This window comes from Acanthochromis polyacanthus, chromosome 1 (genome assembly GCF_021347895.1).
Source record: "Acanthochromis polyacanthus isolate Apoly-LR-REF ecotype Palm Island chromosome 1, KAUST_Apoly_ChrSc, whole genome shotgun sequence".
In the NCBI taxonomy this organism is placed as follows: domain Eukaryota; kingdom Metazoa; phylum Chordata; class Actinopteri; family Pomacentridae; genus Acanthochromis; species Acanthochromis polyacanthus.
Genome location: NC_067113.1, coordinates 9,187,144 through 9,203,351, shown reverse-complemented (window position 1 = coordinate 9,203,351; position 16,208 = coordinate 9,187,144). Strand labels below are relative to the sequence as shown.

Here is a 16,208-nt window from a genome sequence, read left to right as displayed (position 1 = left end):
AGCGTCGCGACCGCTACAGTGTACAACATGTCCTGTGTTGGAAGTGATACAGAGAGAAGGCAGGAACAAACTTCCAGGTGGTTCACAGGTGTGTTGTGGAAAAAGAGCAGGCGAAGGCAACGAATAAGACTCTGGGTAACTAGGATGGGTTTCTACTTGTATAAAAAAAATGACATTTTCCAATTTAAAAATGTGTAGTAATGTGATTGACAGAGTACAATCTAACAATAGAAAAATCACTTAAAACTACAACTCACACAAAACTCTGCAACCGTGTTATTTTATATTTTTCTAAGGTTAGACTGCAGGTGTCAATCAACGCCAAAGCCTGAAGCAACCAAACTGAAGCATTTTCATTTGGAATATGCAGAAGTAATGTTTTAAGCTTCCATTGTCTTTTTTATGTTTACTTGTTCACAATTTCTTTCACTAGACTCTTATATATATATATATATGTGTGTGTGTGTGTGTGTGTGTGTGTATGTATAATATGTCTTATATATACTGCAAAAAGGCCTTCAAACTCTACAGCACCAAACACATAAATAAATCTTACATTTATTGACAATATCAGGTACTAAATCACAGTTCAAGTGATTTTCTCTGGTAATGAAAACATTTTGAGATACTTTTTGTACAAAGACAGTCTATATTTCCTGCCTCTATGTGTCTTATTCTTGCCATCAAACGTTCCGGTACGTGGGTTGGCGTGTTGTCAGTAAAGCAAACTAAAGGTGTAGGTCTGCGTTCAGTCTTCAAGTAGTATATCCAGTTCTTCTAAAGGCAGCCTCAGTCGGAGCTCTTTCTCCGTCATCAGATCCACGAACTCCTGCAGGTGCTCGGGGAACAGCTGCACGGCATCCATGTACAAACCCTGGTCACATGCGTGCCACGTATACACACAATTGCATGGATGCAAATTAGTATTCACACACAAACACACACAAAGGAAGAGAGTTTAGAACGGAGGTGAACAGATAGCTGCTCCCAGGAAACATCACCTATCTGTTTGTCTCACCTTAGCCCAGGGGACGTTCTGTAAGGCCTTGTAGAAGATCCCTTTGGCTTTATCCACTTTTCCTTCAGACACCTACAAATACAGATTACACACACAGCACAGACATGAGATGTCACTGACTCTCAATACTCCAAATCTGCAAATTGCACCAATTTTGTCGGTATGAGCTGGTGTCACTATTTGTTCAATGAAAAAAAAAATGGAGAGCAGAACAAATTAAAAAAAAAAAAAACAATTATAATATTATAACACATTTCTGTATTAATTCAATTTCTTCTAAAATACTCCATCCCATTATTAAAAACGACACCTTAAAACTTTCTGATTCTACACTGGAAAAAAACGCCCCTCTCAAAACAAGAAAAAAAACTTATTTTAAGGAACTTTTACCTTGAAATAAGTGAAAAAAATCTGCCAATAGAACAAGTGAAAATAGCTTGGTAAGATTTCTTGATATAAGAAATGATATTTAGAATATTGAGATCTTAAAATTAGCTTATTACAAGCTTTATTTTACCAGGATTGTCAAGCTTAGGTGTCTTAAAATAAGCTAGACAAGCATTTTTTTACTCAAAAACAGATTTTCACTTTCATGTAACCTCCTAATCTGAGATGTTTAACCCTCCTGCTGTCTTCATTTATGGGCACCAAAAAATATTGTTTTCTTGTCTGAAAAAATAAAAAAAAAATCAGCAAAAAAAATTCCCCAAATTTCTGAAAATGTGCAAAACCTTCGGGAAGAAAATTCCAATAATTCCTTAAAAGTTTTATTTAAAAAAAATCCCCCAAATTTGGCAAGAAAACTCTTGTAAATATTTTCAAAAAATGAGTAAAAATCTTCCAAAAATTTTTAAAAATATCTAAAAGTGATTACATATATATCAGTAAAGCTTCTAATATTTTCTTTAAGAACATTCACAAAAATCAACCAAAATCCAGTGAAATTCGCTGGATTTTGGTGGATTTTTATGTGAATGTTCTTATGAAACATTTTTAACATTTCTTTTTTCCACCAAGAAACGTTCAAAAATGTTTAAAATGTGGACATCAGAAGTTTCACTGTGAATATTTTTTTTTCCACATTTTCAAACTTTAAAACGAGTCAATTTTGCTCCACAGGACAACATGAGGGTTAAACTTATTTTGTGTTTTCTTGTAAAATTCAACTCAAAACAAGATAATTTCAAGATTGTTTGACTTATCAAGACATTTAAGATGCATCGTCTTAAAACAAGTCCCTCCATCTTGCTGAAATGTCTCTTGCTAAGTGAATTTATCTTAAATAAAGTGGGATGAGACATTTTGACTAAAATAAGACAAACAGACTTGGTGAGATTCTGAGGTTTTGCAGTGTATTGGTTTTCTGCTGGTGTCACTGCAGTAGATGTTTGTGTGAGCTCTTTGCCGTCTCACCAGGAAGTGGATGTACATCCTCCAGACTAAAGGACAGTGAGCTCCCACCACCGTTGCTATGGCGCCTTCAAACAGTCCACGGATACGATTACTGAGGCCGTTCTCTGGCAGGATGTTCAAGACATCATCATGGGCACGAGACCTAAAAAGATCATAGAAAATATGAAAGAAAAGTTTGTCAACGATCTGTAAGATAATGTAGATAGAGGGAACTGTGATGGAGAGTAACTGGCTTATGCAAATAGAGAACAGCTCTTGTTGTTGTGAGCACTCACTCATTATCATAATTTTCCATCTTACCTCTGAGCAGCATCCACCAGCTGCTTCCTTTGTTGTTCAGCAACAATGGCAAACAGGCGTGGCACCACACTACCGGTGTCCCTGGTTACGGAGTGAAAGAAGCGACGGGCTCGGCCGGCGCTATGGTAACGGTTCTCCACCTGAAACCAGGTTGCATCAAGGTTACTGTGACTCAACAGATGAAGAGTGAAAGAGTTTTCTGCTCCCCTTCTGTTCCTGGTTTTAAAAGAACCCTTCACTGTGAGAACAACAACTTCCAGGAGGCACATGAAGGCCACAATACTGAGGTAAATACGTACGGATTCAGCAAGCAGCAGCAAAAACCACATCTAGAGAAGGAGCAAGCAGCTGTCCAAGATGGTTTAAAATGTATTTTGCCATCTTATGAGTCTTTTTAAATGAAATCTTAAAACCTTCCTGTTTAAAATGGCTTTTAATAAATAGCAGCATGGTGACATATTATTACTTTTATTTCTTTTGGATGTATATTTTAGTGCTGTTTATTTTATTGTTTTATTGTATATTTTACGGGCTGCATAGTGGAGTTGTGGTTAACACTTTCACCTTACAGCTAAAAGATCCCGGGTTCGTGTTCCCGCCTTCCCGGGTTCTTTCTGCATGAAGTTTGCATATTCTCCCTGTGCATGTGCACTGCAAAAACTCCAAATCTTACCAAGTCTGTTTGTCTTATTTTTAATCAGAATGTCTCATCCCACTTGATTTAAGATAAATTCACTTAGCAAGAGACATTTCAGTAAGATGTAGGGACTTGTTTTAAGACGACGCATCTTAAATATCTTGTTCAGTCAAACAATCTTCAAGTTATATTGTTTTAACCCTCATGCCGTCCTGCGGGTCAAATTGACCCATTTAAAAATGTGGAAAAATATATATATTCACAGAGAAAACTTCTACATTTTAAATATTAGAAGTTTTACTGATATATATGGAGACAGACTGGCGACCTGTCCAGGGTGTCTCCTGCCTTCGCCCAAGTCAGCTGGGATAGGCTCCAGCACGCCCCGCAACCCTAGTGAGGATAAAGCGGTGAATAGAGGATGGATGGATGGATGATATATATGGAATCACTTAAGTTATTTTTAGGATTTTTTTTGGAAGATTTTTACTCATTTTTAGAAAATATTTACAATTTTTACATTTTTTTATTTTTATTTCTTGCCAAATTTGAGGATTTTTGTTTTTTGAAAATAAAACTTTTAAGGAATTTTCGTCCGGAAGGTTTTACAAATTTTTATAAATTTGGGGAATTTTTTGCTGAATTTTTGTATTTTTTTCAGACAAGGAAACAATATTTTTTGGTGCCATAAATGAGGACAACAGGACGGTTAAGACACCTAAGCTTGACAATCCTGGTAAAATAGAGCTTAAAATAAGTTTTCCCGGCTACTTTTAAGGTCTTGATATTGTAAATATATCTTATTTCAAGAAATCTTACCAATCCATTTTTCACTTGTTCAATTGGCAGATTTTTCACTTATTTCAGGGTAAAAGTTCCTTGAAATAAGTTTTTTTTCTTGTTTTAAGAGGAGCATTTTTTCCAGTGTGTGGGTTTCCTCCCCAAAAACATGCTGAGGTTAATTGATTATTCTACATTTTCCTGTAGGTGTGAGTGCTTGTTTGTCCTGTTTTAAGTTACTGTATTGTTTTTAAGTTTTTCTCTTCACTGTGGTCACCCTTTGGGCTGTTGTAAAGAGCTACAGAAATAAACTTTGACTGATTGACTTTTATGAGCAGGCCACAGCTTACCTGTACATATATGCTCCACAGAGGGGCGCTACTGGGCCACGCTGAGAGGACCGAGGTCAGAGTTTGTCTCAGCGTCACCAGTGGAAACACACCGACGCTGTTATGGTGTCTCAGCAGTGCAGCCTGTTGTACCGCTAACGCCTGACACTCAGCAGCCAGTCTGTAGACACAGCGTCTGCTGGTGTGACTGGAATCAGCTGTGGAATGGCTTGTTTCAGCGCTCACAAGGTCGGCTCCTTCGTTCCCGTTCGGCTGCTTTTCAGGCGTTAGAGTGGCGTACAGCTCCTCCATCCTCCCTCTGGCTTGGCTGTAAACGGTGTTAGCTGCTTGGATGCTAACTGTGAGGTACTGGAACAGAGCATAGCAGCCGACCAGACCTCTCAGCCTCAGCTGATCTCTGAGAAGGTCCTCCTGGGCTGATGCTGAAAGGAGAAGACATCAGCTCACATCGGTAACGTGTTAAACTGGCTCACATTTTTCTGTACTTTGTAACATCTCTTAAGGATGTCTCATATTTCTGATAAGTAACACGTCTAAAATGAGTTATTCTTCAATCTAAAAGAAGTTGAATGGCGCATCTTAGTTTGTTGTGTTACCATCCATATCCAGTCATTCTACTAATATCCTGTAATTTCAATATTGATGAATAATTGTTGAAATATCAGTGCTTCAGATTACTTAAAAATTATGCATACTTCACATTACCTGCAACCATTTTCCAATGCCTACAACAACGTTTGATAAAAAATAAAGTCGACTTCATCCTATATCATGGGTTATGTAAATTTTTCTTCCATTTCAAGTTACTATATTTAGAGTTTAATCCCCAACAGAGATGATGTATGGAAGGAACTATATATGTATGAGTCAAAACAGCTGTTGTATGTTTAGAAAAACAGTCAGCACTGAGTGTGAAAAACTTCCAGTTAGGGATGTCTGATAATATCAACCTAGCCATATTATCGGCTCGATATTGGCAGAAAAATGTATTATCAGCTAATATCTTTATCTGTTTTTTTGCTTATCATGAAAACCGATAAAACAATGCCTGATTTCAAAATTGTACAGTAGAGTCGTAATAGACTCATAGAGGGAGGGAGACTGTGAACTGTAGTTTGAGACAATAAAAAAATTTAAAAAGGGTATTTTTTTCCATAACTTAAGTTGAAGTAATTTTCTTCTTTTGCACAGACAATGTTTACACTGAGAAAGCCTTGCTGTATTTGAGAATGCATCCAATGGGGCATCACAATAAAATGAGGCATGATGTGTTAATTTTACCACAGGAGATATGTAATGGTGCCTAAAATTAGTTAAATAGCCCACAGATATCGTATCGGTTGATATCGGAATCAGAAACTGAGAGTTGGACAGTATCGGCATATCAGTTATTGACAAGTCAATATCAGACATCCCTAGTTGTAGTAAATTGGCTTAAATGTAGAAATTGCCCTAGAGAGATAAAAGAGACATAAATTTCTCAGAAAATGAACCTTTAGGCTGGAGGTTTTGATCCAGGGCTGACAGGCTGGCAGCTAGAGCCTGCTCATAGGATCTCCTGGCTTTGAGGACGGAAACTGGGGAGAGGGCCTGTGAAGACAAAGATGTTCCTTCTGCTAGCCTGGTCAGTACGCTAACAGCTGGAGATGCCGTTACATCGGTTCGTTTCCCTCCTCGCTCTCTTGCTTCATCCTCCACCTCCAGCTGGGACCAGAGGAGGCAGAGCTCACAGAGAGCGGGGCTGCTCAGCCCTCTGGTTCCCCCCATCGCTGTGGCTGTGAAGAACACCTTCTGAGCCTCGTCCCGGTTGTCCAGCATCCACTCCAGATGGGCGTACTCCCGCCACAGCACCAGAGACGAACGGTTGTCTGGTTCTTTGAGCAGCCGCTTTGCAACCCGTTTGCTGGTCTTGCCCTGAGCGCGAAGACGTTTTTTATTGCCGCTCTGCAAACAGCGCATGACCTGGAGCGAACACATACAAACACAAGAAGCAAAAAGAAAGATTAGTTTAGATACAAATGGGATTTTTTTTTTCCAATTTATACATATCCTAAAGTGAGGTAAGCCGACTCATACCTTAACTTTCTCATACTGGACCCAGCTGTGTGACAGAAATGCTCGGTGGTGTGGAGGAAGGACAGGCTGGACCATAGTGAGCACGTTGGTGACAAACTTCTCGCCCTGCTTCCCCAGACCCATCCATTTTCTAGTTCCTTGAAGAGTGGTCATGTGACCTACAGAGTTAACCCCAGGGTCTGGTAGGTCGTAGCAGGTCAGAGGGTGCTGGAGCTCTTTACCTGGAGGGCAGCATGGAAGCAGATCTGTCATCTTCTTCATCTACATGTTTATTACCACATAAAAAAATAAATAGTTTGTGTTATTCTGACCGATGGCATCATTTTTACCCTGAGTGAGGAGAGAAAGGCTCTCCAGAAGCAGGCCAGGCTGACAGGGGGCAGCAGAGAGCACAGAGTCCACAGGCAGACCCAGGAATGACATGAAATGGAGAAGAAGACGAAGCTGGAGCTCTGGTGATGACAAGCAGATGAGGGACGGGCCGATGTCATCAAACAGCACCTACAGTTGTAAAGAGGAAGAGGCAGTGATGTCAGAAACTACGGTAACATCTACAAGCTTCTTTCTGGCATATTACAGTGGAACTACAAGCAACACTTATGAAGCCGGTACCTGTCTGTCCGGATCCTCACAGTCCTCTTCTGACTGGCCCTTGGTTTTGTCGGGTCTCCAGGGCAACCAGTGAGCTGCCTCACGAGATGACTCCACATCCAGCCACACCGTCCACCGGGGCTGGTTCCTGTCCTTCACCTCCTCCTCATCCTCATCCTCCTCTTCCTCTTCCTCTGTGGAGACCCACAAACCCACAAAAACAGAAAGTTCATATTCCTGTTTTTATCCCATGAACCAGTTTCACAGATTATTAAATCAACACTACATAAAGACAGCTTTTTATATTTTCTCTAGAAGGAGAAAGCACCAATCTATATCTGTGCATGGTGTGCTGCTGTTTTTCTTTGAACTGTTTCTGCTGCTGTAACACCCAAAATATCTCCGCTGTAGGATCAATAAAGGTTTTATCTATCTATCTATCTATCAAAAACAAGACACAAAATGGCAAAAGAAAGACGTAAGATGTCAAAAATGACACGTATAACGAAAAAAATCAGGCACAAAATGACAAAAAAAGACAAAATAACAAAAACGAGACACAAAATGACAAAAACCAGTCACAAAATGACAGAAGCGAAACACAAAATGACAAAAAAAAGACAAAATGACAAAAAACGAGATGTAAAATGTAACGGAGATGTACAAAGAAAAAAATCGAGGTACAAAATGGCAAAAACGAGACACAAAATTACAAGTGAACCGCAAAATTACAAAATGTAGACAAAATGACAAAAAAAGACACAAAATGACAAAAAAGAGACAAAATGAAAAAAGAGGAGACTCAAATGACATAAATGAGACACAAAATGACAAAAACTAGACAAAATTTAAAAAAATAGACACAAAAGGACAAAAAAAGAGACTCAAAATGACAAAAATGAAACTTAAAATGACAAAAACGAGACACAAAATTACAAAAAGTAGACAAAATTTAAAAAAGTAGGCACAAAATGACAAAAACAAGACAAAAAAATGACAAACATCTATCCATCTATGTATCTACGTGTCTGTCTGTCTGTCTGTCTGTCTGTACTTTACCCTGTCACGAATGTTGCCGTCTGTGTGCGTACTACCTGTGCTGGGCTGAAGCCACCCTCCTCGTTCTTGTTGCAGCATCCAGGCTTTCCATCCTCTGGCTCCCAGCTCTCCAACTCTCGCCTCCCCGCTGTCCCAGAAAGGCTCAAAGAACTCAACCTGTGCACACAACGAGCCATGAAGCAAAGTGGAGGCCACAAGTTCCACACTGAAGCGCTGATACATTTATTTACTAGCTAATTCCATTTTTTAACAACAGAAAATGTACAAAATCTAAGTAAATAACAATCTCTGCTCATTACTGTACTTCTAAGCCTAATATGTTATGATTAAGACTATTTATTACAGAGACAGTTTAACATTTAATCAGTACAATATACAGCCAGCAACTTTTCTTCTGCTTTGAAGAACATAAAAGAGACATCTAGTCTGGCTTTGTCCTGACCAGGATATAGTGTGGTCATAGCATCACTCTAGCTATATCTTTAGATTTCCAGTCTTTCTGCTAAGCGAAGCTATGCTAGGTTTGGCCAGGTTCGGACTAGCTTCAGTTTTCTTCCTTATTCTGTGCTGGTAGGAGCTCTGTGTACATCCAGGACAGCTTCAGTGATCCTCTCATGTAGCTCTCAGCAACAGACACTATAACTGGGATTCCCAAAATGTCAAACTATTCCTTTTAAGATCAGATTAAGGCTAAAAATTACAATATTAAAACTCTGACTAGGTGTACTGCCTCTGTGTGTGTGTGTGTGTGTGTGTGTGTGTGTGTGTACCTGCTGCTTCGTGGACAGTTTTCGTACACTGTCAGGTTTGTAGAAAGTAAAGTCGATCATGGCCTGAAAGAGAGAAACCGCCTTCTCCGAGTGACCAGACTGACGCAGGAAATGACACTGCTGGGTGAAGATATCTGGACAGAAAACAGACAGCACGTTCAGGAGTTTAGGAGCATCATAATGCTTCATCTAACCAAATGAAAACAACATCTCATGTCAAATGTCAAATGCAGTGTGAATGGGTGGAGGATTTCTTGCTGCATCAGAAGCAGGTGACAGGAAACAGAGCAGAAAAAGGAGAAAGGTAAACTCTCATTTACCCAACATATCCTCCTCTGTTCCCGGCAGAGCTGGATGAGAGACCATGCTGCCGTCCCGCACAGCACTGAGCGTGCTCAGACACTTCCCATAAGCAGAGTTGACTTTGGACACAGTGAAGTTGCTGAAGTAGCTCTGAGTGAACAGCAGATACTCTCTCCACAAGGGGGCGCTGTTTGGATGGAGGAACACCTGAAAAACGATAGATAAAACATCTTAGAATGACTGCCAAATCTGGCACAAAGACGTGTGTGTATGAATGCGTCCGTATGTCAACTAATGAAAGCACTGAGGCTGCAGATTTACCAGTTTCTTCCATTCTTTAGCCAGAGCTGAGGGCTCCCAGAGCTCCTGGCAGATCCGGAGCCTCTCCAGCTGCAGAGCTATACAGAGGGGGTTAGTGGCCACGGCACGCTCCACGATGCTCAGCTTTTTCTCCAGGACTGCTCTGTAGGAAGCCTTCCGACGCTCGGCTGAATCGCCGCTCTGATGCTCCTCCTCGCCTCCAAACGCTGCTGCACTCAGCTCATCCTGGAAGAATAAATGGCATTGAGGCTCAGAATCAAAAACAAGGAGCAGCAATGAGACAGTAATGAGAATCAACAGTAACTGGTACTGCATTCTGAGGAGTCCAATGCCAAATGAAATGCTTGATACATTCATAGAAACACGCATTGATCTGTTCTGTACATCCTCTGAAACGCAAGCAGCGCCTCCATACCTGGTATCGTATGAACTCTATCCAGAGCTGTGCGTCTGCTGGCTGCTCTCTGAGCCGCCGGTTAAACTCTTCAGTCCTCCCGGCCAGAAGCATAACACTCTCCCCTGTCTGGGTCTCTACCTTCTGCTGGTCCTGCTGTCCTTTCCCCTGCAGCCAGAGGGCCGTGGAGGAGTCATACACACCGAGAGGGTTTACTGACGACGGCTGCACTCTGTCACCTGGATTCAACATATAAAAGATTGTCCCCTTCATGCTTTCTGGCCACTTAAATCCTGAAATTGTCTCAATACAATACTGTGGCATTAAATCTTGGTAAGCTGGGCAAACTGTTCACACATCTTAATCAACTAAAGTTATTACTTTAACTCTCAAAAGAAGTTTAGTCTTATTTATTTGTATCAGTGACTTGTTATGAGTGGAAAGGCTTCATCACTTTCTCTCTACAAGAAGAAAATTAAAGTGTGTCGCCTTTATTGACTGAAATCTATGTCAGCTTGGACACTAATGTGATGTTAAATATCTTAAAATGTAAGTTTGTGTTCCTACAAATCAGCAAATGCCAGCCTCAGTTTAGACAGATGAGGATTAACTATGATATTTAGCATTAATACTTCCCTACGTCTTTTTTTAAAGCTGTAATGTGACCTACATCTTGTACCTGTGTCTTGTCCTTTGATTCCCTCCCCATTGTCACCCAGTGGGAGGAAGGAGGTGATGGAGGACTCGCTGGAGTCAGGAATTGTGGGTAATACAGGAACAGGGAGCTCAGACCTCAGCAGTTGCCGACTGACAGTAGAGAAGTATCTGTCTGCTCCTTTCTTGCTGCTCCCACCCTTGTGTTTTTTGTTTGTCTCTTTATCCTCCCAGCTTACTTCCTGTTTGCGACAATCCAGACCCAGAGATGAGCTGCCTTTCCTCCTGTACCTGGAACACACAAAGCTTCTAAACTGTAGCTGCAGTTCATGTCAGAGTTGCAGTTTTCTTAAGACTCAGGGACCTAAGAGAAAACTTCCCAAGTTATGATAGAAAGAAACTGAAGAGGCGAGCAGTTAGATCAGGAGTGTCAAACATGCAGCCCGCGGGTCAAAACCGGCCTTCCAAAGGGTCTAATCCAGCCCATGGGACGACTTCGTAAAGAATAAAAATGACAGAGAAGACATTAACTGCAGATTGTAAATGAGTGAAACTATACATTTAAAATAATTTCTAGACCATGACAAGTTGTTTAGATCACAAATTAAAATACTAAATTGTTCATTGTTCTTTTGTCATTTTGTGTCTCATTTTTGTAATATTTTGTCTTGTTTTTGGTCTTTTTTGTCTGACTTTTAGCATTTCTCACATTTTTGTTGTTTTGTTTCACAGTTTTGTCATTTTTTGTCTTGTTTGTACATTTTTTTAACCTTTTTTTCTAATGTTCTGTCCCTTTTGTCTTGTTTTGTGTCATTTGTCTAATTTTTGTCATTTTGTTTCTCGCTTTTGTTGTTTGTGTGTCATTTTTGTAATATTTTGTCTTGTTTTTAGTCTTTTTTGTCTGACTTTTATGTTTATGTCACATTTTTTCATTTTGTTTCTCACTTTTGTCATTTTATAACTTGTCTAATTTTTTTCACCTTTTTTGTCATGTTTTTTCTCATTTTTTTCGTTTTGTGTGTCTTTTTTGTAAAATTTTGCCTTGTTTTGGTTGTTTTTTTTGTCTTTTTTAAATTAAAAGACTATATCATTCTGTTCCAGATAGCTGTGACTAAATGTTGTGTTCCTTTGTAAACACTCTGTGATCTGGAAGTTGTAATGTGGAAATGATAAACGAGGCATGATGTTGAAGAAATTGAACTCATTTTTCTTAATAAATTTCAGGTTGTTCATAATGTTTTGAAGAAAGAGAATTCCTTTAATGTGAACATTTTCAGAATGCACCTTATTGCACTAAAACAACGTAAAAATTTGGAGTTACTGTTATTTATCGGTTACTATGCTGTGATTTTACTGGTCTGGCCCACTGGAGAGCAGATTGTGTTGAATGTGGAACCTGAACTAAGATGATGGCTGATATCGGACTTCATGTGTAATGTGCGTTACCTGGCTACGTCTCCTCTGTACAGCGACTTATACGTCCAGTTTGCTGGGTCTGGTTTACGGTCCACACAGAACGGTCGCTCTGTGGGCGACTGCAGGTCATCCAACCAGGTGAAATGACTTGCTAGCTTAGCGTCCTGGTGCCTGCATGGACGTACACACGAGTTCACATACACAACTTTAAACACACGACAGAAGGAAGCCGGTGCTGTTTAGTGTTATCTGTGATGTAAAAGTTTCTCTGTACCTTTCTGCCTCTTGTTCCTTTTTGAGATCACTAGGATAGATGGTTTCAGAGTCAGATCCACTGCTGCCTGAACGCCTCCCACTTTTCTTTTTGTGCTTTTTCTTCTTTTTCCTCTTCTTTTCACTCTTCTTTTTCTTCTTTCTGGATGGGACATTACCTTCTCCCTCCTCCTCTGCAGAGCTGGACTCTCTGTCAGCACTAAAGATTATGATGTTAATTCAACAGTACTAGAAGCCACAAACGGCACACTAAAACTCAACCTGCCTCAAGCAAAAACACTCATTTGTTTTACCAGTTTAGTGATTTTCAACAGGGTATCAAATACTATTTTACTATTACTTTTCTTTTACAAGAAAAGTAATATAATGACAGGACCTTTATTTAGAACATTTCTAAAAAGAGTTATATAGGGCTTAATAGTAAAACTTTAGATGGAACTTAGAAGACACGTGCTTAAGCAAAGTAAAGTGTAGTGTTGTGTTGACAATAAAATGTGTACCTTGTTTCTCTCTTGTTCAGCTTCTCACTGGTCTCATTTAAAAAGCGACTGTGAAGAGAGAGGGCATCCCCAGTCTGAAAACTCTTATTGCTCAGCCATTCTAAATCTAAAAGGAGAGCAGACAAAGAAGTGTTAGCAATAAGAAGAAGGTGTGGATGTGAATCTTGGAACATAAATAATAAAATGTCAAACAAAATCACAAATGTGGTTTTACAGACGCATGCTACGTATATCTGATACGGACAGAATAACCAGTGAAGATGTTTTAAAATTACTAAACACAAATTATACACTATTGAGCAAAATTAGGAAATGGTGAGCAACATTTTTTGGACACATCATAAGGAAAGAGACCCTGGAATATATCGTCACAACTGGAAAAAGTAATGAGAAGAGAGGACGAGGCAGACAGAGAATGAAAATGATGGATGGACTGACATCATGGCGATAAAGGGGCAGACATAATAAGACTTGTCTTCTTTCTGCTCCCTTTCATTCTTGTTTGGTGACTGTTTGTATTTACATGAAACATATTATTTATTTTACAAATGAATGAAATAAAACAAACCAACAAACAAACAAATAAACAAATGGAACGGGTGATAGTCACAATTCAGAAAGAAAAAGATGAACAACGGACCAGGCTGTAGGAGAGAAATGATCACCTACACTGAATGACATGGCACTTGATTGATTGATTGACTGATTGATTGATTGATTGATTGATTGATTGATTGATTGATTGATTGAAGGAGAAGGACTGACGGCTCTTGATGGTGTCTTTTACTGTATGTGTGCCTACATGCAGTATATATCAGGGTGGAAAAAATAATAACTTTTAAATATAAATGGCAATTTGAAACACTGTAATTAGCAAATCACAAACACTTCTATTCAGGACATACATCATGCAGCATGTTTGACTTAAACTGATGATTTTACAAATTCAAGCTGTGCTCCTGGTGCGACACTTACAATTTTGAGCAATTTCTGTCAAAAAAAAATGCAATTTGATATTTTCCTCAAATCATTTAGTCCGTGTATATCACAGCTGTGAATATATTTTTGAGATTATTTGTAGAAACATCCAATACTGTTTCATGTATTCCATGGCTGAAGACTGGATGGAGGAGAAGCTAAATCCAAACTGATAAGTAAAGCAGAGTCAAAGTAACCAGGAAGTGTGTTTGGACATGACAGGTTTGCTGTAGGTGGAAATGTCACACATGTCTGCGTCAGTCACTTTGATAGGGTTAAACCACACTGGTTGGTCTGTGTTTTGTGTGAAGGTCGTGTCTTATATTTTATCAGGACAAGGAAAAGATTTCTAACGTGTGTAGAACTTTAACATATCACAAATGTAATGGCTCCGTCAGTACTTGTTGAACATCACTAAGGACCCTGGTGGTGTATTGTACCTTTGTTTTCATACAGATGCGTCAATGATTTGCTAATATGCATCTTTGCTAAGACAATAAACAAATCTTTTTCCAAAAGTGTTGATGTGACGCTCTTTCGACAGAGAAGATATCAGCTAGACAGCAAATAGACGTCTCAAGCCCCATATTTGCTAACATACAGACACTGACATCATATACAAGGGAGACAAACAGAAGATAAAGCAGCTTTCTGATGGAAAATGTAGCGAAATAAACCAGCTGGCTTCTTTCATTCAGCTTCAACGACAGACAGACGTTGGATCAGCTCATAACAGCTCGTTAGCTCGTATTTTAGCTAGTTTATTCCTTCAACATTCTCACTACGGAGCGTTAAGACGAATACAAACTGATATTAAAATGGTTGCTACATGAAGGAGTAATTACCTTTGGACGAATCCTCAACTTTGTTAGCCGCTACTTCTGCAAAAGCTGGAAACAGCGCCATGATGGTGCGTCGCATAAACAGTCGCAGGGATATGACGTCACGTAGCTCATTCTGTAGTATTAGTATAGACTGTAATGTCTACGCGTATTTTTATCACTCAGAGTTTTGATCAGTTTCAGTTGAAAAGGTCACAATGCATTTTCATCGGGATTATCCAGATTCTTTTTTATGTTAACTTTTAATTATAACAAGACATCCCAGTATACACACACAGTACCTGCAATAAATGCAACAGTACCACAATACAACATTATATTAAAAATAAATAAATACATAATTACCTACTTGAATTCATTCCTCTTTGGCGCAGGAGTTAGTAGACATCGACTGCTTTGGAGAGTGTGACTTTATTGATCCGAAGAGAAATTCAAGAAGCCAGCAACATATTAAACATACAGAATATACGGAAATAAAGAAAGTAAAAGAGTAGAACACAGAATATACAGAAATAAAAGATAAGAGCATTACACACGGGTTTTCTGTTTAGTGTTTTGATTGATCATGTTGTTATCATATCATTCCCAGGAGTCACTGAAAACTATTTGCAGTCAAACCCAAACATATTCTGTCATACTGATTATTTTTTCATGATAATACAGCTTTCATAATCCATCATCCTATTATGAACAATCAACATCTACATATTTAATGCACAAATAAGCAATGTCTTATCCAGTTTGTTTCAATGTTTCATTCATTTTGTGGGGAATGCACAGCTAATAATTCTACAAAAATGTACGAACATCATGCAAATGTTCTTCATTTTTGTGGTTCTGGTTTAAAAGATTTAAATTTAGCCAGACGTTTTTCAAGCTGTTCAACTGGTGCCAGATTCTTGATCATTAGTTCATCCACAGCCTGGAGAATTCTGTGATGTCGAGAGATGAATGAGGAGGTAAACTATGTTGAGCATAAGGTTTACTGATATCAGGAGAAGTGATACAACCAGGAGCACATTCATATGAGCACAGACAGCATCAATACTGAGGATTCTCTTCAACCTTCAGTATAAACTGAGTTGGGAGGAATGCCAGATTTAGATTACAACTCAGAATGGTCTACTTGTCTACTCTGTAAAGTCAGACTAAACAATATCTAATCTTAACCTAGTCATGTTTTTATTACAGCGGTTGTCTCTTTTCTTTTGCAGCATCTGCCCTTCACAGGGTCAGATTAGGGCCTGAATGCTCTCAGCCTCAGTTTGGGAGAAGCAAATAGGATCAGGGTCAACGGTGATAACCTGTAGGATAATTTGAGGAGATCTAAAGGTCCCACAACTTGATTTAAGGTGACTGTAATTGACAGATGCAGCCTGCATGATATTCTGGGATGTCTTCAGCTAACAGCTACGAGGAAATACCTCAATAAGGGGAAAGAGAGTAATTTTTCCTTCATAGGCGTGGCTTTAAAAGGCCAGGATCAGATAGTGTGACCGGCAAAAAGACGCTGCTTTGACTAGCGACTACAAA

The 16,208-nt window shown here is 39.2% G+C and overlaps 1 protein-coding gene across 2 annotated transcripts; it reads right to left on the bottom strand.

Annotated features, from left to right (window-relative positions):
• Nucleotides 1–542: 542 nt before the first annotated feature.
• On the bottom strand, nucleotides 543–14,879 carry nrde2 (NRDE-2, necessary for RNA interference, domain containing). 2 transcript variants are annotated; one of them, XM_022201640.2, is made up of 19 exons: nucleotides 14,679–14,879; nucleotides 12,856–12,961; nucleotides 12,357–12,554; nucleotides 12,113–12,253; nucleotides 10,683–10,957; nucleotides 10,034–10,251; nucleotides 9,619–9,843; nucleotides 9,315–9,504; nucleotides 8,995–9,128; nucleotides 8,260–8,380; nucleotides 7,187–7,359; nucleotides 6,904–7,075; nucleotides 6,575–6,795; nucleotides 5,992–6,460; nucleotides 4,499–4,920; nucleotides 2,732–2,871; nucleotides 2,432–2,573; nucleotides 1,019–1,090; nucleotides 543–874 (listed from the first exon to the last, which is right to left on the bottom strand). In XM_022201640.2, the coding sequence occupies exons 1-19, from the start codon at nucleotides 14,752–14,754 to the stop codon at nucleotides 749–751; spliced, it is 3,621 nt and encodes a 1,206-aa protein (XP_022057332.2). In that variant the 5' UTR covers nucleotides 14,755–14,879; the 3' UTR covers nucleotides 543–748. The 2 variants fall into 2 exon arrangements, with proteins under 2 accessions (XP_022057332.2, XP_022057333.2); XM_022201641.2 differs by having other exon boundaries at nucleotides 10,692–10,957; nucleotides 14,679–14,870.
• Between the last annotated feature and the right edge of the window lie 1,329 nt (nucleotides 14,880–16,208).